General features: G+C 48.4%; 5 protein-coding genes across 5 annotated transcripts; 3 read left to right on the forward strand and 2 right to left on the reverse strand.

Annotated features, from left to right (window-relative positions):
• Positions 1–514: 514 nt before the first annotated feature.
• Positions 515–2,297, reverse strand: BC939DRAFT_83619 (uncharacterized protein). The gene has a single exon (XM_051561933.1). The coding sequence runs from the start codon at positions 2,069–2,071 to the stop codon at positions 692–694; it is 1,380 nt and encodes a 459-aa protein (XP_051405886.1). The 5' UTR covers positions 2,072–2,297; the 3' UTR covers positions 515–691.
• A 5,075-nt stretch (positions 2,298–7,372) lies between these two features.
• On the forward strand, positions 7,373–8,003 carry BC939DRAFT_482557 (uncharacterized protein; the record flags this gene model as incomplete). Its single annotated transcript, XM_051559130.1, has 3 exons — positions 7,373–7,565; positions 7,678–7,866; positions 7,990–8,003. The coding sequence occupies 3 exons, from the start codon at positions 7,373–7,375 to the stop codon at positions 8,001–8,003; spliced, it is 396 nt and encodes a 131-aa protein (XP_051405887.1).
• Positions 8,004–10,827: 2,824 nt separating this feature from the next.
• Positions 10,828–11,739, forward strand: BC939DRAFT_471527 (uncharacterized protein; the record flags this gene model as incomplete). The annotated part of the gene is made up of 1 exon (XM_051558218.1): positions 10,828–11,739. A coding segment is annotated over exon 1 (635 nt), but the record flags the coding sequence as incomplete, so codon positions are not given.
• Positions 11,740–17,110: 5,371 nt separating this feature from the next.
• Positions 17,111–20,143, forward strand: BC939DRAFT_471536 (uncharacterized protein). The gene is made up of 8 exons (XM_051558219.1): positions 17,111–17,653; positions 17,740–17,806; positions 17,928–17,978; positions 18,082–18,203; positions 18,296–18,447; positions 18,537–18,800; positions 18,932–19,365; positions 19,448–20,143. Exons 1-8 carry the CDS (start codon positions 17,279–17,281, stop codon positions 19,807–19,809), a joined length of 1,827 nt encoding a protein of 608 aa, XP_051405889.1. The 5' UTR covers positions 17,111–17,278; the 3' UTR covers positions 19,810–20,143.
• A 1,758-nt stretch (positions 20,144–21,901) lies between these two features.
• Positions 21,902–22,114, reverse strand: BC939DRAFT_404737 (uncharacterized protein; the record flags this gene model as incomplete). Its single annotated transcript, XM_051552811.1, has 1 exon — positions 21,902–22,114. The coding sequence occupies one exon, from the start codon at positions 22,112–22,114 to the stop codon at positions 21,902–21,904; it is 213 nt and encodes a 70-aa protein (XP_051405890.1).
• Between the last annotated feature and the right edge of the window lie 1,376 nt (positions 22,115–23,490).

A 23,490-nucleotide genomic window follows, 5' to 3' on the forward strand; every position in this document is an offset into this window, starting at 1 on the left:
CTGGGTGCGGGCAGTGATTTCATCTTGGCTTTCATCTCCGACAAGCCGTTCTTCGCCTTTGCGAGTGTGGGCTTCCGAACCAGGGGTTTGTTCCCGATATTACTCGCCTTTACACGTTCGTCTCTCGGTTTCTTCGCATTAGCCCGTTTAGTCTCCTTCGGGATTGCGGGGGTCTCGGTATTTTTCTTGGGTGTCGCCTTCTTGCGGGGGTGAGGAGGGATTTCCACAGCTGTGACCTTCTCCGCTTTGGACTTCCTCTCCGCTCTGGGATTCTTCTTCGGTTCGTCTTCATCGATCTCCATATCTGCCTCATCCATGGGCACTGTTGGCGTGGCATCTACCGCTGCCGACCTCGCTGGTGGGAACGACGGAGTGTGGCCGGGCTGGAAGATGTTCGCCGTCGGTGGTGGTAGTGAGGAGTGTAGGGGCATTGCCGATTCGTTCTGAGGTGGGTTCGGGGTGATAGCTGGCCACCTGGAGGTCGGTGTGGCTGCCAATTGTTGAGGTGCGGGCCTTTCTCTAGAAGCGGCGGCAGTGGCAAGCTTCTTGATCTGATCAGGTCGCAATGGAGCTGTGACCCGCTGGAACGGTAAGGTGAAGCCTTTCCTCTGGTCCCTATTCGATCTCTGCTTTAACGCTGCAAACGCGAATGCTTCGGGCGGTCTGGTATACTCGGGACGGTGGGATTGACCTAATTCCACCATCCCATCCGAAAATCCTCCTCGCGCCTTTCTTGCTCCTCCCGGTATTCGTCCCAGTCCTCATGAGTTAAATCGGCGTTGCCGACGAAGGATCCTGCGGCTGGATATTCCACGCGATTATAGGCCTCGACGGTTGCCAACATCGTCCGCTTCTCCGGTTCCGCCTTGCAGTCGTTTGAGTAATGCCCTTTCTTGTGACAGTTGAAGCATTCCACATCCTCGATGTTCGGGCGAGGTCGGGTCCTTGGGGCCCCGGGAGCTCTTGGGTTTCCACCATAGCTTCCCTGTTTGCTGATCATGATTTTCATCTCGCCCACGGATTTTATCAAGGCTGCTATATCCGGTTCGCTTTCTTTGCTGGGCCCTTTCCTGATCGAAAGTTTCTCTGCAGACGTAGCTCTCGCTGGCCTCTCGTTCTGGCTGACCTTTGACCTGTCGGGCTTGGTCATGGGCTCGGGATCGTTCTCTCGCAAGAATTCCCATTGACTTTCCTCGTTGGCTCGAGCCTTTGCCGCGGCTAGCGCCTTCACGATCGAAGTGGTCTTCTTAACGCTTTTGGCGACCTCGTCCGATCTCACGTTGGCGTACAAGGCCTCTACGACGTTTCGTTCCTCGATGTTAATTCGCTTCTTGACAGTAGCACGTCTGTATCGAGCGACGGCGCGTTCGAATCGAATCAGGAATATCCTAGTCGACTCATGTTCTTCTTGCTTGCATGCTCTCACGCCTTCGATGGAACAGTTTCGTTGTCTAATGTGGTCTGGGGTGAAGCTCTCCTCGAAATCGTCCAGGATTTCATGCCAATTGTTCTTGACTTGGCGCGCCTCTGCAAACCAGAATTGCTCCGTCACTCCGACTAAGGCCTGTCCCAACATCCTAATGGCGACTCCATTCTGCAACTGAGCGTGTAGATCGCCGATGTTGGATCCTAGGTATCCTCGGAAGTAATCCGTCCATTCATCTGCATCCTCCACCTTGAGGTCGAACTTCTTGCCGTTGTACATGCGTTTGTTCGCCTCGCTGATCATCTGTGTAGTGGGGGCGTTGTCCGTTCTAACACTGTCCATATTTGGTGTTGTTGCCGCAAAAGTCCGGGCTGGTCTAAAATCAGTGTGGACATAGGTCTGCTCCTCTTCTCTCTCAGTGGGAGGGTTGGGCCAGTTAGCATCCTCCTCGTCCGAGCTACTGTTCCGTGGCGAATGTCGCTTCGTGCTTCTCTTTGGACCTCCCCTTCCAGCTATTATCTCTTGTTCTAGAGCTTCCAATCTCGCCGCTTGCTGTTTCTGCGATGCTTCAATTCCCGCCATCATCTTGAGAAGCGCATTCTGCCAGTCTGTGACATTCTCTGGGGCTGGGTCGGAATTTGACATCCTGAAAATTTTTCTTGTTGTGATCGGATTTTTAATATCTGGAACGGTCCTTGGTTGCCCAGGTTCTCCACCAGTTTTCGGTGCGGTGTAGGGGGTCTACTAACGGGTTCTATAACTTCTACCATTAGTTCTATTTACAACGGGAGTTACCACGCGAATAGGACTTCGGCAAGGCTGTGCTTCGGTCACTTACTGGTTCGTGGTGCAGGGTCCTCCTTTAGATCGGAATGTAAGAACACAAAGGTAAAATAGACTAGACGTAAATGGAAAGGAATAAATATGGGGATCTGTTTAGCTAAATGGTGCGAGCTAGGACTATATTCCTTTGGGAATGACTGGGGTAGTTGCAAGGAGTTCGCATATTGTGATGTCCGATGAGGTGAGGAGTCGTGACAATGAAGTCCACCCCTCTGGAGTCGTTGTATGCCAATAGTTGCTGATCAGGCCTCCGTTGTACCTTTATAATGCCGTTTCACGAGGGTGGGCCGATGACGGATGCTCAATGAGACGATCGGTAATCGGGGAAGCGCTGCGGGGCAAGTACAATGTCTAAAATAAGAGCGATTGACGGCGCAAAGGTGGCGAATGATCAGGATCGGCATTTCCTGTTGATTGTATCTCGTTGCATGGGTTGCTGACGGTGGTAGTCAGTACCTGTCGTTGATGCGGGTTATCCGGACAATCTGGACGAATACAATGTGTGATACAAATGATTTTGGTGGAAAGAAGACTCTGGTTCAGGTACCAGACCGTTTATTCTTTTATTCTGGGGGCGGTGCTCTTCCCCGTGATCTAATATTAACTTTGCAAGAACAACCAACTGATTCTCATTTACTACACCACAATACCAACAGGCAGGAGTCATTACGACAGATGAGCATGCCCACGACTTCATCGGCCACGGCAGCATCCTCATCATCCATGGATCCCTCTTCTTCGACTTCATCATCTTTTTCTTCCTCAAGTTCATCATCTACCACCACAGCAACATCTTCGAATCCAAACCGCCTGGCAACAGCTGAATCTGTTCGCTTCAACCCTATCAACAGACGCGCTCCGCGATCACAGGCTCCACGAGCAAGTACTGTTGAGAAAAGAATGTTGGAACTCATGGAAAACATCAACGGACTCGTTTCGGATATTCGAAAAAAGATTTAAATTCAATCCTCTTTTTTTTTTTTTTTTTTTTTTTTTTTAATACACAGCACTACTATATCCCTTAATATAAACGTTTTGATTGCCTTGTTTAATCATGAAGATACTCATCAAGAGTGGGGGGGTTGACTCGAAACTTGGAAGAGGATGAGTTTGTTTGTCGGATGCAGGAGCGAATGTTTGCAAAAAGGACAGAGCAAATATAGTGGGTGTGCACCTCCATAAGAAGTGTCTTCTGATTTTTTTTGAAATCAGAGAAGGGGAAGTATTGCAGAACGTAACCAAAGCACCACTCAACACCAATTCTGACCTTAGACATACACTCATTGAAACGCTGCTCCTCAGGAGAGATGCCTGCTGTGTGGAACGGCCGCTGCATGATGTCGCTCAGTATATAAGCAGGATCTCCATACAGACTCATCTGGCGGTTGTCATACCCTTTTGCACATGCTCGAAGAATCGGAGCAAGGGCAGACATCTCGAAAAGACGCGAATCATGGCGGTTCCCTGCAAACGGCCCAGACAGGTGAACAATGATACCATCGGGTGTGGCAACTGACTGATACTTCATGGCGTGAACGCGCTTGTGGCCATTGTAGATTTGCTCTTGCCCATCGATTGGACGACAAACTGCACGAACAGTACCATCAATAAATGCAAAGCTTGAAAGGCATGGTGCATTCTGCCTTCGGATAGCATAATGAAGCTCTTCCAACTTGTCGGGGCCGAGACGGATGGGATCCCAAAAGAGTCTTTGCCTCCATCGCCGATAGAGGAACCGAAGGGTGTGGTTGAAAATGCGTGATAGCATAGATTGTGATCGTCCAAAGATATCCATGAGATCAAAGAGGCGGCATGGATATGCAAGTCGACGCAACACGATACAAAGCGCCTCGACAGAGTGAACTTTGGAGCCATTGTCAAGGACGAAGATCTCTGGCGTTCGCAATGCAACAACCATCTCCAGAATGTCCTCCTGGTAAAAGCGGAAATAGAGCTGACAGTTTGGTCTAGGGACTTGTTCGAGATCGAAACGAATGTTGGGTATGCGAGGTCGCTCAATCCTGGGCCGTATTTGCACAAAGTTTCCATGCATCACCTGGATCGCCTGTGCAATAAGTTGTAATACTGGAATGAAGCGCTGCAGCTGCTGTTGAGCATCAGGATCTGGCACAACCTCATCATCCATCCTTTCAACAGCCCCTCTCACTAGCTCAATACCTGCCACAATAGCTTGAACTCTCCTGTCATCCTCGAAGTCTCCCTGCTCCTGCTCGGGTTCATGATCCTCGTTCTCGATCTCGTTGGCAGCCTCGAGCCGCATGTCTTCCAACTCGGCCCCAATCTCATCCACACCAAAGAAATACTCAGCGCGATCAGGAATAACCACCCCCTCCTCTCTGTTCGCGGCCAGGTCAGCTTCATACTGGATCTGGCCTTCGAGCTCAGCATCCAAAAGGTTGCGCTCAAAACCGTCGAACTCTTGATCCCATAGAACATGATCGAATTCATCGTCATCATGTAGAACTTCGTCCACGGCATTAAGCTCGTATGCAGCGTGGAGTTCGTCGATATCGGTGTCATTGCTGTAGATGCTGCTGGCGTCACTGTCTGTATCGCGCTCCATCTCTGTGGGCTTTAATGAGTAAGGACGGAGGGAAGAACAATGGAGTTTAAAAGCAAGCACACCACCTTTCTTTAATTAAAGCGTGTAAGCATAGTTCGCGTCTGCTTGTGTTTTTTTTTAAATGTGAAAAAAATGCGCTCCCATTGGTGCAATGTGAACTTGCGAAATTGCGGTGAACTTGTGGTAAGACTTTCGCAATGACCAAAAGTGCGAGTCCCTACTTGATAAACTTTGATTGTACTGGATGATTTGTTTCGCAAACTGTCTATTCCCCTGGTGCGTCCTCCCGGACCAGCAAAAACTGTCACAGGGCATATCCTACGAATCTTGTACTCGTCTGAAAGCATGGAGTATAGGCGTCAGCACTGGCCGACTGGTTCTGCGGTCACTCTCCAGAAACGTGCCGTCGGCGAGCCAACCCAGCACTTGCGCCTCGTTCAAATCCAGGAGAAATATGATGCGCGCTGGAGAGTCAGCTCGACGAAGTGGTTGCTTCTGTACTTTGTCGCACGAGTCCTTCCTGTAGAAGGTCGATGATATTGAGACTCGGTGACTTGTGTTATGGGACACCACACTGATATCTTGGAAACACTCTCGAACACGTCCTGGAAGGCAAGCATGGCGACCTGCAAGAGCATCCATCTCTGGCGCGCGAACGAGGTGCTTCTCCCGGGAATACCCAAACAATGGTCCAGAATCAAAGGTCGTGCATACAGAGGCCAAAGGTCAGAAATCGCACTCTGTCTGTATTCTGCTCGTTGCTCTCGGACAAATAGATGTTTGGACAGTCCAAAGTGCATGAATGATTGTGCACATGTCGTTCGGGTCTAAATCTTTTTCGCCAGCGTTGAGGTGAAGACTTCATGTCCACGACAGTAGCTCCGAGACTGTCCGCGTTTTGACATCTGCTCACTCCAAAAAGAGAATTCCAGGGAGAGATTTGTTGAAATTGCCTAGGCTGGGCAAATCGAAAAATAATAGCGTCGGAGCCTCCGGGCCTTGACTTGACCGCAATTGTCGTCAGTGCGACTATCGTTTTATAATAGTCGTAATAGTCAGCCGGATGAAGTAAACCTTTGACACGCCTACATCTGAGGGGATTTGGCGCCAATAAATAATAATAAAAAAGTATATGGACACTGAACACCAGATACATCGGGGAAGAGAGGTGATGAGATTCTTGCGGGACTGTGGGCTGGAGTAGCACTATTACCCTTAGAACTCGGGACGAGAACAGCACCGTTGCGGCAAGTCTAGACACCGCTGCAAAGTGAGCATGAATGCATTACCTACTGGTGGCCGCTGCACAACGATATATCTTTTGTAGTCAGGCAGACTCTTGGAAAAGACACGGGAAAGAGACCTTCCCAGATGGAGTTTCTGCAAACATCACCTTAGTCGGCTAGAAATGAGGTGTGGAAAATAACCAGGAACACTGTCGCCGACTTGGCAACCGCCCGAAAGGGCAGGGATGAGGAAATGAGAAAGGTAAAAAGAGCCAAATCTTCAAATTCGAGCGCAAGGAGGCAGACCCTTCACAAGACTGAAGGCGCTGCTGACCACCCATGTCGGGCTACAGACCTTTCCAAGTCATGGAGTGAAGGACAATGGATTCACGAAACGCTTTGCACGGGATCAACCCGAACGCCCATTGCCCGTCAGTCTACAGCCCTTCCTCGGTTTTGACAAGACCTTACCGCGAGAAGAGAGGATTAGAGGAAGTATATAAAAGAGGGAAAGTGAAGGAAAGAGGGAATGTCCTCAACGCCGTAGTAGTGACTAGTCTACTACGTTTAGTAAACGAAGCATCTGATGTGGCTTTCAGTGCCGCACCACCCTGCTTACCCAGTATGCTACTACGATTCCTACAACAAGGGCGCAGCGACGAGACTGGAGTAGGGGTGTTCCTTGTACACCTGTGTGACAATGTCCGCTCCACATTGCCAACCGCTCCTCATCGTGCTGCATTGCTGCATGTATGCATATACCCAGCCCTGGACTACTGGGGTCGCCGCCGAGCACCGTGCTGTCCCGTACGCATGGCCTCTGTCTACTGCAACGCGAAGGACATGCCAGCAAATAGTCTCGTTTCGCCCACGCGCGCTCATTTGCACAATGGTTCACTGCCACATGCTCATCGCCACATGCTCGTCTCCGTCCGGACCAATGAGCCTAAAAGGAGCGAGTGTTCAGGGACGCACAACTTTATTTAAGCTCCCTGAGCTAGTTTCTAGAACACATCAACAGAGCCGCAGCCCCATTCTCCCAGCCATACTTCCTCTTACTGTACATGTTCCTCGACACTTTGCATTGTTCCCCTGAAAAAGAGCTGCTCACAACTGCCCTGATTTTCGATTTTTGCTGCGGCGCGGAGACACGCCGCACTTGTGCCCCATTCCTTTCCGCATGATTCGATCTGGCTCTTTCTTCTTTACGCGAATCTGTCTACGGACATATAAAAATGCATCTGCCTTTTTTTTTCTTTTTTTTTATAACAATCACAACCTCCGACCCACAAAATGAAGATCTCCATTCTAATCTCGATCGCCGCCGTCGTTGTAGCTGTTGCCGATGGCGCCACTCCTGGTGAGGACAAAATCCCAGCCCTTTCCCCTGTCTTTAACGGAATTGAGCCCCACTTCAGCTCGGTCTTGAGCCGTCGCGATGATCCGTTCGATCTCGAGGCTGATAATCTCTTAGAGAAACGAAAAGGTATGGCAAGTCTGACACGTAAAAGAAAGCCAATTTATGTAGCCCATGGAGACTGGAAACGATGGTTTTAAAATTAACACCATTGTACTTTTGATCTAAAAATATTGCATAGCTTTAGTCTGTCCTGGCGGAACTGGCCTTTGTTCCAACGATCGATCCCGGTGCTGTCCTCTCGGGGGTAGATGCTGCCCCAAACGTGGTTGTTGCGGTGCTGGTAAATTTTGCGTCGGACCAGGATGTTGCCCCAACAGTCAAATGGGATGCGACGGGAAGGGCTGTTGCCCCAAGAACTCCAACTGCTGTAAGGGAGGTGCATGCTGCCGAAAAGGAACCTACTGTGTACGGCTTAAAGGAGGAAAGACAGGTTGCTGCCCAAATGGCAAGCTTTGTCATGCTTGAGGCACGAGTGCCATACACTATATAGGCAGTCTCGGATAGAGTAGTTTTAAGAGCGAGCAGGTAATCTGCCATTAATCTTTGAAAGCATTACGCGTCTTACTGGCAATGCCATTATTCTGCAATTGATCCATCCTGAGCTAATCCCTGAGGATGACCAACCGTTAACTGCATTCATGCACGATAGCTTAAAGCCTTTATCTAATCATTTTCAAACGGGTAATGAACCAGGCCCTCGGCAACATGTCCTCTGGTTTCAACTCTTGACAGAAACGCGATATCCCCCCGAGATCGGCATAAACGGATTGAGTATGTACGTACTGAATAAGACCAACTTGGCCATCAACACAAACAAGTGCAACATCTGAAGTACACAGATCTCACTGCTGGTTTTTGTGATTTCGCGACCTTACCCCTATCTTCAGCGACCCTGCTGCACCGCTCGATTCACCTCGCAGTCGAACGGAGCCATTCGCTTCGAACGAGGAATGCTTCAACGCCAAGCGATGCTTTGGCTTTGTTCCGATTGCTGTTACCTATTTGTTATTGGGCTACTATAACTGTATTATATATTACAAACATCATACCAACAAGGGAGCCATTCTTAATTAAGGATATGCTATGCTTTTCATTCCCATCCCATTCTGCGCAGCCTAAACTCGATTGCATTACTTAAACACGTGCGGACAGGACTGAAGTGTGGCCCAACTTGCACTTGAAAACGCTCGGCGACAGGTCGGCACCCGCAAGCAATAGTTGAGTCTCAAGAGCCAAGGGAGGAAGAGCAAGAGGGTCATGTTCCTTGCGAAGCCGGTGTTGACTCTAAGATCCCGTTCCCCGATGTCTTCGCATCAATGAGCTTGGAAAGATGGCAGAGATCGATTGATTCAGGATTCTTCGTCGACGCGTTGAAATAGAACCCCTATTGTAGGCGGAGCATCCCACGGACCGGGTCTTCTCGCATCTGCTAACATCGAAGGCAGGCATTGCTAGTACATCCTGTACGACGTTTGTTCTGAACTGCTCGCGTCTGGAAAGGGGAGGCTCGGCCGTGAACCAGGCGTATCGACAATGCCACGCCGCATGGCCCTTGGTAGGCTGCGGACACCAGTTATAGCGAGGGGCAATGCCTGTTGGTCTCGCACGTATGAGTTGAGGAAGGGGATTCAGGGGCAGTGATTAAATAACTTCAGTTAGGTTGATCTGCAATGAAGCACGAACAGCAAATCAACATGATCCATTTATGAGATGAAGAAAACGGGGCTACCGACAGGAGATACAGGGTGACCCACAGGGAAACGAAGCGTAGCGAAAGGATCCGGAGCAAAAAAGAAATGGAAAAGAAATGAGTAAGAGGAACTAGAGTGTGCATGCGGAAAAGGCTTAAGCCAAAGTGCTTTGCAAACTGGCATACCTGCAAGTGTTATCCTTTTGCGGAAAGTTTTCCTTGTGCGAGCGAGCGGGATGTATGATTGATTGATGGTATAATGCAATAGTTAAACGATCCTTGGCGCTTCACGTCGTATCCGAAGGTCTAGAAGTGATAATAAGAAACGCCAGTGCAAGTACATTTTGATCAACACAGACAGATAGATGATACTGCAAAAACTTGAAATGTGGTTGGATGGATATACCCTTGAGGGTCAAGAAGACTTGACCTGAACGTCTCCAGGCACAAGGGGCGTCAAAGCAGCCTCATCCATCAACAGACTAGTATGGCACGACCATAGAAGAGTGATGACTCCGCGCGGCAAGAAGCGACGCGAAGGCGCGTAGGAGTTCAGTCCCATGAGCGTTAAAGGCCAGAGGCCCCCTGGCCACCCTCAGGACCTTACTTCGACCCCACGAACCGTCATCGGTAATGCATACAGCTGCCTTTCCTCCACAATTCTCCGAAAAGACGCAAGACTAAACCAAATGAAAGATCATGGATTACCATGGGAGGCATCGCCAATGGCAAAGGAGGGCATCCTGCTCTTCTTCTAACGACCAGTCGCTCGGTTCAGTAGTTGATGGAGGCCAATTAAGAGAAAAGGGTTGTGGTGTTTTTTCAAGTAGACAAGGGTGCTGAAGTCAGATGGCAAATTTAGTAGTCTCTTCCCCTCCACAAAAAAGACCCTGCGCATCAAGTCAGCAACATCGCCACCAGTTACACCACATCTTTTTACAGAGCCACATCGCAAGCATGTCCGACGATAAACGCGCCACGAAGAAGAGGAGAACGACATTCACTTTCAGTCCTGGGCAGCAACTCGCTCGAATACAGTTTGTCCTTCGGCATCAAGCTGCGACTCTAAAGGAGCTGATATCGCAATATGCAAAATCGTTTCGCTATGTAACATACACTGTGGCTATGGATTCGCTCCACAAAGTTCTTGCTTGCGTTCAAGAAACCGGCTCTCAGGAGCAGCAGCAATGAGCAACCGAGACACGAGCTGCGTTAAAAGTATATTCTCTCCTTTTTATTCTTTGTATAGCTTTCTCTCCTTGTCGGAGGTCCTGACACTCTGCACTTTATATTTGTAGGATAGAAGGAATCTCAGGGCACTTCGAGAGATTTTTGCTCGTCCTGCGGAGGACGATCAAGAGGAACTGGCCAGTGCAGTGGCATCAGGCGCTGCCAGGGCACTGACGAATGCCATTTCACCAGTCATCGAGCATACGAACAGAAGGGTTCGAGAGAAGTTCTCTTTTCCTCCTCCATCCTCCTCGTTCTCGGAGACCGAGGTATATCTGGGTAGTGTGCCCAGGATAGGCCTGTCTATTGTATTTTTCACATCATAGTAACCTCTTCCTGTTCTCTCCATGCAAGCTGTCCTCAAATACTACAGATATTGCACGGTAGCTGTTCCTTGTACGTTGACTACATCTTTATTTTCATCGGAGGGCGCGGTTATTGTGTGATAAGTTCAGTGGTACCTAAACTCGTGTTTCCTTACTCTGTAGGGTCCGTTGGTCAGCAACCCTACCAACACATCTCGCAGCGGTGACGAAGAGATCTGCAGTGACGACATACCAGATGCGATCGAGGTTACGTGCGACTTGGAGCTGCCCGACGGCGCTATTATTTGCGAGGTTAATCTCACACAATACATGAAGCGCTGCCTACAAGAGATCAAGCAAGAGGAAGACCTGAAGGTTGCATCACATTCAGATGAGATATTACTCTTAAATAATATCCTCATATGCCACGAGGATCAAGAGCCAGGGCCCATTGTCAAGCGATCCGGCCTATATGCTGCGCTCTTGGAGCTACGAAAGGAGCAGGACATGGATGAGCATCAGCTTCCAGGACAAGATCAACTGGAACTTCTTGAAGTTGCACGGAAACTCGCTAAATTTTCAGCAACCGCGCGGCCAGCAGATGTTGTCTTCCCAGAGTACAAGCCAGGAGCTACGGACTACAACTGCGGTCTGGAGGCTATGTATGCCTTCGCCAGTCATGTACAGGCTGTGCCATCAACTTCATGTGAAGCGGACTTCACTGTCCATTACGTGGCTTCCATGTTGTCGGCGTTGCAAGGAAGAGACCACAACTTTACTTATGACACCCTATCCACCCATGTCAAAACAAGACGGCCAGATGTGACACTAAGCGTTGACGGCAAGGAAATTTTCTTTTGCAAGATCACCTCTCAAAAAAGGGCAGGCGAGAAAAAAAAGGTCTCTTTGGATCTCATCCGCCTCGGCCGATTTATGAAGGCGGCTATCAACAGTGGCGTGAGTAAGCCCATCGGTGTCCTTGTGGCAGGTAGTTCATTTTTCTTCGGCGAGTGGCATGGAAAATAGATGGTTTGAGCTTCAATAATGCACGTCGCTTTTAATATCTATCTATTTCGCCATCACTGTAGGCCTTGTGGTACGGCTTTACTGGATGGAACTTGCAGGACCGGGAATTTACATCATGCAGCAATACGGCGCGATTCATCTTCCAGCGCAGACTAGCCAGCTGGGCCAGATGGTCTTGCACCTGCCGGTACTGCTTGAGGCCAAGGTAACGCCACGCTGTCTGTTTTTGACTACCTACCCTACTCTCTCTCTCTCTCTCTCTTTCTCATTCTATTTCCCCCTGCTTTTTCTGATGCCTTATCATCGATTTCATATGTTACAGGCACGCCTGGACGAAATCGGGAAGAAGATGAGCGATCGGCCGGCATCGACTTTCCTGCTCTGGATAAGACCGAACATAGGCTCGCCTGCCCTCAAGCAGTTCCTCTGAAAGTTGGAAACAACATACAGTACCAGACAAAACTAGAACAAGTTTTAAATACTCTGCAGTAGCACAAATATCTCAGTAATGGCTGGTTGAATTGCAGCAAAACTTGGAATGAGAGTGGAAATACTATTCATTAATATGTTCTATAGGTCTCAGTGCGATTCTCAACGGTACTGTTGAGAAATTGCAACGCCAACATTCTGAAAAAAAAATCCCTTCATTACTTCTTCATCGAGATCTCCGGAGCGGATTAGTTAATAAGTCCTATGTCTATGGGGATTCTCGTTAATAAAAAAAGCGCCGCATTCATCTGGTCTTACGTCTCATTGCTTGAACCCTACAACAAGAATGAGATCACAGGTCATATTAATCCTCCGCCCCTCCAGTTGAGGTTGAAGGCGAGGCCGAGTACGAAGTCGAATCGATCTTGGATTCGCGTTACCGCTTATAACAAGGCGAAGAAAGTGAAGAGAACTGACTTTATTAGTAATTGCTGTGCATGAATATATATACTATGATGACTATTGTTACATCGCTACAGCAAGTTGCAGTATCTTGTTGATTGGAAGGATTTCGCTCCGGATGACCGGACTTGGGAGCCAGCCAAGAACCTCGCTTATTGCAAGGATCTCACCGAGGAGCTCCATCAGCAGTATCCTGCCAAGCCCGATCCTGTTTTGCGCTCCCGGGGAGTCGCTCCAAAGAGAGGGGTTCTGTCGCGAATCAAGGTTCGGGCAGAATTGCAATTGCTCGCCACGCGAGTCTGAATGAAAGCATATCCTGTTTAAGGTTGCTTGCCCGTTCCAAGTACGCGCTTGCCCGTGTCTACCTTGCCTATTCCATGGGAGTTACTTTATGTCACGGTTCCGAGCACGGGAGCTTATTGGATATAAGCTATCGATCTGGGGCCTCGAGCCATACTTTACTCACGTACAAACGGCCCACTTAGTTGCCCTAGTCAAACCCTAGTCTACAATAAAATATCTTCCTACCTTGTACTCGCTCTTGCTCCTCCATCCCTTACTCACCTGCCTGTCTAGAACTTGACAGTGGCGGGAATATGAATGGCTCATTTGCCAAGTCGGACTCAGCGTCGCCTTGATGGGCCTTGCGGAACCATCTCTTCTTGATAAGGCAAATACGTAGTACTTGCACCTCTTATCAATCAACATCGCTTAAAAAAGCAACAGCAGACCAGACTAGTGATATGAAGAAAAAGGTATGTACAGAGGTAGGATCCGACTTTCAAACGCACCACATACTGAATGCGAACGGGGATTGTGAGGTGAACGACATCATAGACGCGCTCAGCATTGTGCTCTTCAAGCTGATAGAGCACTGTGGTTAATGACGTATTATGATGGCCTTGCTTAATAGTACTTTCGACCTAATTACAACAAGAAAAGAGCAAAGATGGACAACTGAATGAAACTGGCATTAACAAAAAAAAAAAAAAAAAAAAAGAATAAATACTTAGAAATAGAAATAAAAATAATAACAAAAGATTCACTGTGCCATCTGCAACAGACTCTCTTAGTTAGATGTTCTTCGCATGGACAGAGGCTCCATAAAACAAGGGCTCTCGCACCTTGGTCTCCATCTGTTACAGAGCAAAGCGGCCAAGATAACGCTGATTCATGCTGTAGATGTCTCCAAACAGAACTTTGCACTGCGACATCTGCTTGCTGTTTGGCTTGGCATGCCTGACCTTGAAGTGCCTTGTGGCGGTCACTTCCTGCGACTGCTTCGAATACCTGTAGCAAAGTGGATTGCGGACCCAGGGACGACTTCATGTTGCTGTGGATCTATTCATCTCCCTGACTATCTGAGTTGGTTATATATCAGCTGTAAAGTGTGCTAAGACCCAAGGTCAAGCCCAGTACTCGAGACGATCAAAGAATCTTGTAAGATACGGAAGTAATTTAGATTTTATGCCTGTCTTATACCTTGAACCTCCCGTGGATATTACATCTGCTGCGAATTTTTTTCTGGCACATACTCTGCTACTGCTTTGGATCCAGAACCATCGCAGAAAAAGACGCGTCAAACGACATGAGCAGGTAGGCCGTGTGGGTACGTTCTGGACGTATTTAAGCCAGAATTGTTCTGTATTCATCACCATGCCACTTTCTCCTCATCTCAACATTACATCTTTCCATTTCGTCCCCCCTTATCAACAACACATGTCACTCATATGAAAGCCTAGAACAACAGATTTCCCAGGTCGACTTTGAATGCGTTGCCGTTGACCTGCTCGACAGCCTTGTAAGGGCCGATATACAGCGGTTCAAGCCTTCTTGAGGGCCGACTGGCATGTGCTGCGACTGAGAGGTGTTCTGTGCTAAGAAGTACCATGACACCGACACCGAAAGGCACTTTGCTGCGGAATTTATCTGCTTCTTGCTTTTGGCGATCCTGAGCAGTGATGATAGCACCTTGGCTCGAGCGAAAGCAATCATCTGAGAAGCGACGAAGTCTGAGGCCGATGGCACGTTGGTGATGGACGGTTTCAGGAGTGATGCAGGCACGAGAGAGCGGTGACCGTAGTTGAGGAAAAAGGGCGAAAATTCTGTCGATGGGTTCACCAAATTGTTGTACCAGTCCTTTTGATTGTATGAAATGTAAAAAGCAAAGCATCTCTTCAAGCGTTCGATTGGCACGCTCCGTCTGTCCATCATTCTGAGGTGATATACCGTCGACATGTTCAATTTGGTCCCCATCATCTTCATCAATGCCGTTCAGAATTTGCTTATGAAACGAGAGTCGCGGTCGAGATGATAGTGCGCGGCATACTATGCAACTGGAACACCTGCTCGAGCAATATCGGTGGCGGAGTCCGTGGTATGGCTTCCACAAAGATACAAAAATGGTCCTGCTTAGACAACTTGTGGTAAATTAAGGTTTGTGCTTACGACAGTGCGCATGACTTTGCGTTCGTACATTCAATTGCTCCAGAACCTCAGTGGACTGCACCTCCTATTACTTCTACCACTATGCAAGTTTCAGGAAGATCTAATGACTCTATGGACTTCTATATGATTATAAAGTCTCATGTCCATGGGAACTTTTTATTGCGCACTGTATCTTTCCTACTTGAGGTGCACACCCTCCTCTGAGAACTCGTCTATGCCAAGGTTGAGTGTCGCCAAACGCGATCATCACCGTCGCTCAAGAACAGTCGTTCATGCCAAATGAAGTCTTAACCAAGTAGACGATCTCGACAGTGGGTCAGAATAAGCCAGCAGCTACAGTAGTAGAATATATGACCAATCGTAAACAACTCCTCTAGAGTCAGGATGGTTAGATGCACCGGCCCCACCCCGCGTTACTGCTTGAGCGCCGAATGGGGAGTCATCTCGTGAACACGCAAGACCATCGCCAACCCTCTTCTGCGGTCCGAGGTATCGAAGAGGCGTTGGATGGAAGATGGAGACAGATGCCTGCAGGGTCTTCCTGACCTTCCTGACCTTCCTGCTATGTCCACCATTCATGCGCGACTATTTCCTGTAAATAATATTGGAGGAGGGATGCGGTTGTACATTACCATAGAAATTGCAATGGGACTAAGATATTCACTTAAATAATCATCAGTCGAATGTCACCATATTCAAAGAAACGCAGATGCGTTAATTAACTTCTCGCTCAAAGGATAATTTCACTTACTAACCGATGAATCAAGTGTGTCGGCGTGTAGTTACTCTAAATCAGAGAGCTGTTTCCGCAAGGCCACAGCTTCTGGGGCGTGCTGCTGCCAAAAAAATGTATTGCTCTGGTTCTGAATTGCAATTAACTTGTCCTCATTATTCACGTTAGAACAGGATGCCTACAAAAAGGGAGACGGCCCATCCGACATCAGTACCCCACCCAGACTGACATCCGTGTTTGTATCTTCTACCTGACAAGCGTGAAAGGGCCAGATAATTCTTTCTCCAACCATAAATGATTTGGGCAAGGCAATGGAGCATAAGAAACAGGATTATCCAACTGTCATCAAGCACGGAAGGCAGTCTAAAAGCATGATTTGCCATGAGGGTTGACAGAAAAAAGGGACGCCTCTTCCTAATCCAGGACTCATGTTTCGGAATGAGGACACTTACCTTTGGCGCTGGCCAGCAGGTTCCGCTAGACCAGAGCCACTTAGCCAATGAAGAGCAAGCGCCCTTAGTCGCCTGCAGTTATTCTTCAGAGGCCGTGAAGGGTGGGCTGTCCAGACCCGTCAAGAAAATATGGTAACAACAGTGAAACGAAAGCATTTCAAGTGATGATGATGGAAAAAATAAGGACGCCTCTTCCTAATCCAGGACTCATGTTTCGGAATGAGGACACTTACCTTTGGCGCTGGCCAGCAGGTTCCGCTAGACCAGAGCCACTTAGCCAATGAAGAGCAAGCGCCCTTAGTCGCCTGCAGTTATTCTTCAGAGGCCGTGAAGGGTGGGCTGTCCAGACCCGTCAAGAAAATATGGTAACAACAGTGAAACGAAAGCATTTCAAGTGATGATGATGGAAAAAATAAAGACGCCTCTTCCTAATCCAGGACTCATGTTTCGGAATGAGGACACTTACCTTTGGCGCTGGCCAGCAGGTTCCGCTAGACCAGAGCCACTTAGCCAATGAAGAGCAAGCGCCCTTAGTCGCCTGCAGTTGTTCTTCAGAGGCCGTGAAGGGTGGGCTGTCCAGACCCATAAAGAAAACAGCGACAACAGTGGGAGAGCAAGAGGATGATTCGTTAATGTACTGTTTTGATGCATCCGTATTGTCACGAAGATACAGTAGAAAGTGGGGGAGTGAAGGAGGACAAGGAGGTTTGAACGCAATATCTCCAGAACAATGGGCGCGAAAACTACGTCACCGAAGTGACGAACCACACGTCCCTCCATCAAAACTAGAAAATAAGCGTGTAAGCAAACACATAGTCTTAGCTTGGATCTAGGAGGGGCGTGCGGTTCGTCACTTCGGTAACGTAGTTTTCGCGCCCATTGTCCTAGAATCTTTGGAGGCAAAAAACCCTGATGCTTCACACGTCAACAGCATCCCACAGCTCACACATCCATACATCCCACAGGTCAATTCTCGCACTTCTCATATTTCTTCAGACTTCGACATGTACCCTATTTTCAATGCTGAGTCTGCCAGTGTCGCTGATATCTCGGTCATCTCGCGGTTGTCTGTGCATCGCTTTTTCAAGACGAACGGACCTGAGGATTGGACACCCTCTAATTTCGCCCTGCATAAGGATGCCGAGGGCATGGAGCAGTTCGTTGAGGCACTGCAAGAGATTCACAGAAACGGGAAATCAATGCTCCACACCTATGCTGGCAAATGCTACAAGCATTTACGGACGGACGAAGGAAAGGCCTTGTTAAATGCTGCGATGCGAGAGCTGAGACTGCGTCGCGCTCATCAAGAGATGGGTGAAGCAGAATCCACATTCTCAGCCAATGTGCGAACCGCCCATTTTCACAACACATCCGTCAAGGTAATAGCAGCACTGATATCCATTTTGCTATTAAGAGAGCTTATGGCAGCCCTCTCAGCTCTTCATACTTTTATCCCTCCATGAAGGTCTTAAAGTCGAATTCCCCATCACCGAGTCTTCGCTTCCGGGCTGACACGACGAGCACCCGCTCAGGTAAGTGATCAATTTCTGCCTGTCTATCAACTCGAGGTGCGAGTCTACTACACCGTACGGTAGGATCGAACGTGCGTGAAGAGAGCAATCTTATAAGAGTTCTGAATGATGCTGCTTCTAGAATCCCAGGCTCTATCGCCGTCTGCCTCGGATTTCCCGAGATCTGCAGAAGGTTTGTAAGAGTGCTTCATGCTGCTGTTTTTGTTTGGACACGCATACGCTCTCCTAGCTAAAAGGTACGAATGCTTGTTAACCTGTTCACAATTTCATTACAGTGGCCATTCCTACAGAATTATCAAGCATTGCCTCATCAACGCAGACAACAGAGGCAAAGACATTAAAGAACCAAACGTTGCTGAAGAAACCAAAGGGTAGAGGGAAGGCTGTTATTGATGAGGTAAGTTGCATGTCATGCGTTCCATCGCGTCAGATATCTGTGTTCTTGTCCACTTTACTCACGTTATAACATGTGCGCCTGTTTACTCACAGGATGCGCCGGAAGAGTATCAGTATGATGTGGAAGAATTTGAGGCGATGGTAGGGCAGCTGGACCGGAGACAGTTCTGGAGACTAAAATGTAGTGGTCGATACGTCGAGGATGTGCTCATTAAGGCTGCTAGAGAGACCTGCACAGTGCAGCAGTAAGTAGGCGCGCTTGGAACATTGTCGAACTGTCTCGTCTATACTGTGAGGTTATGTAATTCATTCTTCAATTTTCCTCCGTGATTAGCCACATCCATTCTCTCGTCATCCACACAATGGATAAGCACACGCGCAAACTATTCACGGCGCATGAATGGTCGGAGGTCTGCGACACCAATTGGAAACCAATGCCGCAGCCATCACCGCTTATTGTGAAGTACCTCGATACTTTCAATAAAGACAACATCGAGGAGCTGCACAAAGCCGCGGACGCCCATCTACCTATCACTGGGCCGTATGAACACGAAAAGCACTGGATCTACAGATGGATACGAATTACGATCGAGAATTGGTAAGATCAAAACCTGAACATATGCTTATTCCAATTCATTACGGAGATGTGATTTTCCATCGTCCGCTTGTCTTTCACTCCTCGCCCTTTCATCTTGACTCACGCGTTATCGGGCTTACTTTTTACAATAGGCTTGGTCTCTACTGTCAGCAGCCTGCACCACTAAAGGCAAGTCAACAGGAGTCGTTTTGGCGCAATGACATCTTTGGTATGATTAACTCCCTTTTCCGAGATGTTCAAGGCATGGTGGTTGTGCACGGAGAGCTGACTAGTGAGGACACGGCCAAGAGAAGAAATGGAGATCGGGCTTTGCCTACGGAAGGTGCCTTGGAGAGGAAGCGGATGGGTTACCGCTGTGATGGTCTTGTGCAGGTTCTAGGACAGCAGCCTTTGAACATTGGTGTATTAGAAGCAGGCAAGGTGTTTGACAACACTGGGAGCAAGTTCCTGTTGGATACGCTGAAGATCACAAGAGAGCTGCACGACATGCTCCGGAACCGCCTCCAGGGTTTATACGTGACGACCAGGAGTCGCGAGCTGACCCTCATGGGCTTTATGCTGTCAGGTATATTGTGTATGTCAATGGAATGCTTTTTTTTTCTGACGTTTAGTTTAATGGCTGGTCTATCTCTATTCATGCAACCTAGGCCCTACGTTGACGACGCTTTTCGCAAACTCTCCCGGTGGTTACGTTGTTCGGGTTCGTCCTTATCATAAGGAATTCAGGATTGCTGAGGACGTTTCTCATTTCAAACTGAACCTACGCATTCTAAAGCACTTGCTAATCGCCAAGGTTGTCCTTTTGGACGCAAAGGCGATCATACAAGAGGTTCCAGTGAGTTGGGATGATGAAGAGGACGTGATCGAGGAAGGGGACGTGACTGATGAGGAGAGCGCGATCGAGCGCTCACCATCAACACCGCCCCACCGACTCCACCTCCCCCCACTGCAGACCACGCCCATGCGTCCTAAAAAGCGACGGACTATGACTGTTGTTGGCGAGCGGTAGAATGCTGGATCAAATAATGCTGGATCAGATAATACTGGATCAGATAATGCTGGATCACATAATGCTGGATCACATAATGCTGGAGAAGACCGTTGTTGACTTGGAAGGACATGCCAAGCTTATGTATCGCTCAGTAGTGACTGGATGAATTGGTGGCGGTAAACATCCCATCGGATTTACATCAGGTTGCATATCGATGGATAAAAAGCGCTCTGAAACAAGTACTTCGCTAGAGGCATGGATGGATATTGACTTCGTGCTCGTTGCATCACTAATGGGTTTCTGCGGCAACTTTCTCGGCGAGAATCTTCAATAAAACCCTTTGCCAGAGCCGTTTAAAAAACACCATGATGGAGCCATGTAAAGCTTGCGCTTGTGATGGCGCGTGTCAGCGCTGTGTGTCTTTCAGCATCTGATGTAGACGGTATTGTATGTGGTATCTTTCCTACTTGAGGTGCACACCCTCCTCTGAGAACTCGTCTATGCCAAGGTTGAGTGTCGCCAAACGCGATCATCACCGTCGCTCAAGAACAGTCGTTCATGCCAAATGAAGTCTTAACCAAGTAGACGATCTCGACAGTGGGTCAGAATAAGCCAGCAGCTACAGTAGTAGAATATATGACCAATCGTAAACAACTCCTCTAGAGTCAGGATGGTTAGATGCACCGGCCCCACCCCGCGTTACTGCTTGAGCGCCGAATGGGGAGTCATCTCGTGAACACGCAAGACCATCGCCAACCCTCTTCTGCGGTCCGAGGTATCGAAGAGGCGTTGGATGGAAGATGGAGACAGATGCCTGCAGGGTCTTCCTGACCTTCCTGACCTTCCTGCTATGTCCACCATTCATGCGCGACTATTTCCTGTAAATAATATTGGAGGAGGGATGCGGTTGTACATTACCATAGAAATTGCAATGGGACTAAGATATTCACTTAAATAATCATCAGTCGAATGTCACCATATTCAAAGAAACGCAGATGCGTTAATTAACTTCTCGCTCAAAGGATAATTTCACTTACTAACCGATGAATCAAGTGTGTCGGCGTGTAGTTACTCTAAATCAGAGAGCTGTTTCCGCAAGGCCACAGCTTCTGGGGCGTGCTGCTGCCAAAAAAATGTATTGCTCTGGTTCTGAATTGCAATTAACTTGACCTCGTTATCGTCTCGGAAATACGCCAGCTGCCCCTTCACCTATGGCATTGCTCATTGATAGGAGGCCATGCTATGAAAGCGCGACGACTCAACGCTAATCAGGGGATGGCTCGGTCAATACCTTACATCCATGGAGAATAGATGCATGGCCAACCCACCATATGCTAAGCAGAGCGCTACTAATATGAGAACGGACAATTGTTTTTTTCGTCTGCCAAGTTTTCGTAGTTGATGTTCTGGAATTATGCCACCTAATTGTATTGTAAAATAAGTAACAATGACCTCCATCGATCTGGATTCAACTGATCCGTTGAAAAACATTAATGCATTATTACCTGCGTCGATAAAGAGTATTATTTTATGGGTGTATACTAAACCACTCACTTCGTCCAACGTCTAGTTTCTGTTGCACCGAGAAGCGAGCAGATGGAGCCTGGAAAACTGATGTATGCGCACGGTTTCCTCTCTATCTATCTCCTCTCTCTCCTCCCTCTTCTCTCCGCTCTCTCTCACATCTCTCCTTCTTCCCTCTCTTCCCTCTCTTCCCTTTCTTCCCTCTCATCCCTCACTTCCTCTCTCCCTCTTCCCACTCTCCCAGTCTTGTCTGTCTCTCTCTCTCCTTCTCCCTCAACCAAAAAAAAAAAAATCCGCCGAAACCTAGTCACCTCCTTCACTCCATTCTTCGGTCATTATGTTCCTTTGCATCAAAACACAAAGGAATCTTTAATCAAAGAAACAAAAAAATAATAATCAAGGTTTATTTTTTGGAGACAAGAATTAGGATGTCCAACAACTGATCGATGAGAGCATTTTACGTGAAATCGACAATAAATATGCTTTATGTTGTTGGTAGTTGTCCGATCAAGCCCACTATTGAATGCGTCGATAGAAGTCCTCAAACTCCATGTTTACGCTCATTATCCAAGCAGAGCCGATGCATCTAGCCACTGATGCGCGTACCACAGTCGGGACAAGTCAACTCTTGCATGGCCTTCCTGCTATTGGCAATCACATATGAGTGGCCATTAGGGCAGCGGTACCAGTGGCCGGCCCTCCTGAACTCGGTCTGCTTGGTGCAAAAGATCTCCAACTGTGCTTCTTCTAAAGGAGGCTTTTTGAGCTCACCCAATGCAATCTTGCGGGCTGTCCCCATCCGCGCCTCGAATTGATGGGCCTTGGGCAGGAAATCCATCCAGAGGTCGATCTGATCACTGTCTCGGATCTCCTCGAGGGTCTTATTGAACAGTGTCAGGGCGTCATGGACAGCAACTTTTCGCTTCTGCTTTTGAAGGGTGTTGTACCGGTCAAAGGGACGATGGCCAAACCACTGCATGTGCTTGAGGTAGACATCGAGTAGGTTCATCTTGGTGTGCATCTCCAGGCGAAGGTACTTGCCCTTGATGGCGGCGTCACACAGGATGCGACTGTGGACGACACAACATTGCAGTAGGTCCTCGACAAACCTGGACCATCCAGATGCCGAAGGGTGATCATGATACACTCTAAGACTGATTTTTTCGAGGACTTGCATTGCTGCATGTAAGACCAGCAGCAGCACATTGACTCGGCCCTGGATTGATCGCACAAAGGATGAACCGGCCTGGCCATCAGGTGGGAGACCACATTCACGAGCACACTCCTCCATCAAATGCGTAATGTCTTTGCTGGAGCCCGAGTTGACGGCAGAGGACTTGATCTTGACATCAGCAGCCTCAAATAGTTGATGAATTGGTGACTTGAATGCTTGCTTGTGAACCTCATTAAATGCCTTGAGGGCACCCAGGGCTGGCGCAATCAGACAGAACCAGATTTGTCCTTGCTCTCCAGGAATGTCGTACAAGTAGAAAAGAGAGCTGATATCGCTGTTCAAGAAGAAGTCACCATCAGATGCAAAGCTGCCAAGCATCCTACGAGATTTGGTGGTAATATCCTCATCTTGCTTGGAGGAACTTGAGGGATCACTAGAGGACGTGGAACTAGAGAACATCTGCCAGATCGTCTGCATATTCTTCTGGATGATCTCTTGAACGGAGGTATTCACAAGCCTGGAGATCCTGTCCAAGTATGTTGGAAGCGTCCTCTGGGTTGTGCACAGAGTATTGCTGAACGTTGTCTCAGCTCTGGAGATGCCAGTCATTTGAGCGATCTCAAACTTCTTGAGGCGCACAGCGAGTTGAGCGTACTTGATACAACGGCCATATCGCCTCAGCCCAACAATGGGAGAATGACAAGAGGGACAGCCAATCATGGAGACCTGGCTGCTAGACAGAGGCTTTGTCCTAACAAAAATGGTGGTGCCTGTGGTCTCCCTTGTGTCGCCATCATAGTAGTCCCTCATGCGCATGTGATCATCGAGAGACGACATGTTCAGAACATGCCCACAGGACAGAACAAGGATTGGATCTTCACTGACGTTGAGCTTGCTTAAGGGTGTTTGCTTGAAAAGATCTACGACCATCTCCATAGTACTTGAGTCACTCTTGCACTCGACGCAGTACTTGGCTGGTGGACATTGTTCGCCACAGAGAG

Source organism: Gamsiella multidivaricata (assembly GCF_025024155.1).
Source record: "Gamsiella multidivaricata strain RSA 2152 chromosome Unknown BC939scaffold_168, whole genome shotgun sequence".
NCBI lineage: Eukaryota > Fungi > Mortierellomycota > Mortierellomycetes > Mortierellales > Mortierellaceae > Gamsiella > Gamsiella multidivaricata.

Coding starts and splice junctions, on each gene's coding strand:
- BC939DRAFT_83619 (XM_051561933.1), bottom strand. CDS start 2,071: ATGTCAAATTCCGACCCAGCCCCAGAGAATGTCACAGACTGGCAGAAT.
- BC939DRAFT_471536 (XM_051558219.1), top strand. CDS start 17,279: ATGTACCCTATTTTCAATGCTGAGTCTGCCAGTGTCGCTGATATCTCG. Junction 17,654..17,739: donor TTCACAACACATCCGTCAAG/GTAATAGCAGCA, acceptor CCCTCCATGAAG/GTCTTAAAGTCGAATTCCCC. Junction 17,979..18,081: donor TTTCCCGAGATCTGCAGAAG/GTTTGTAAGAGT, acceptor ATTTCATTACAG/TGGCCATTCCTACAGAATTA.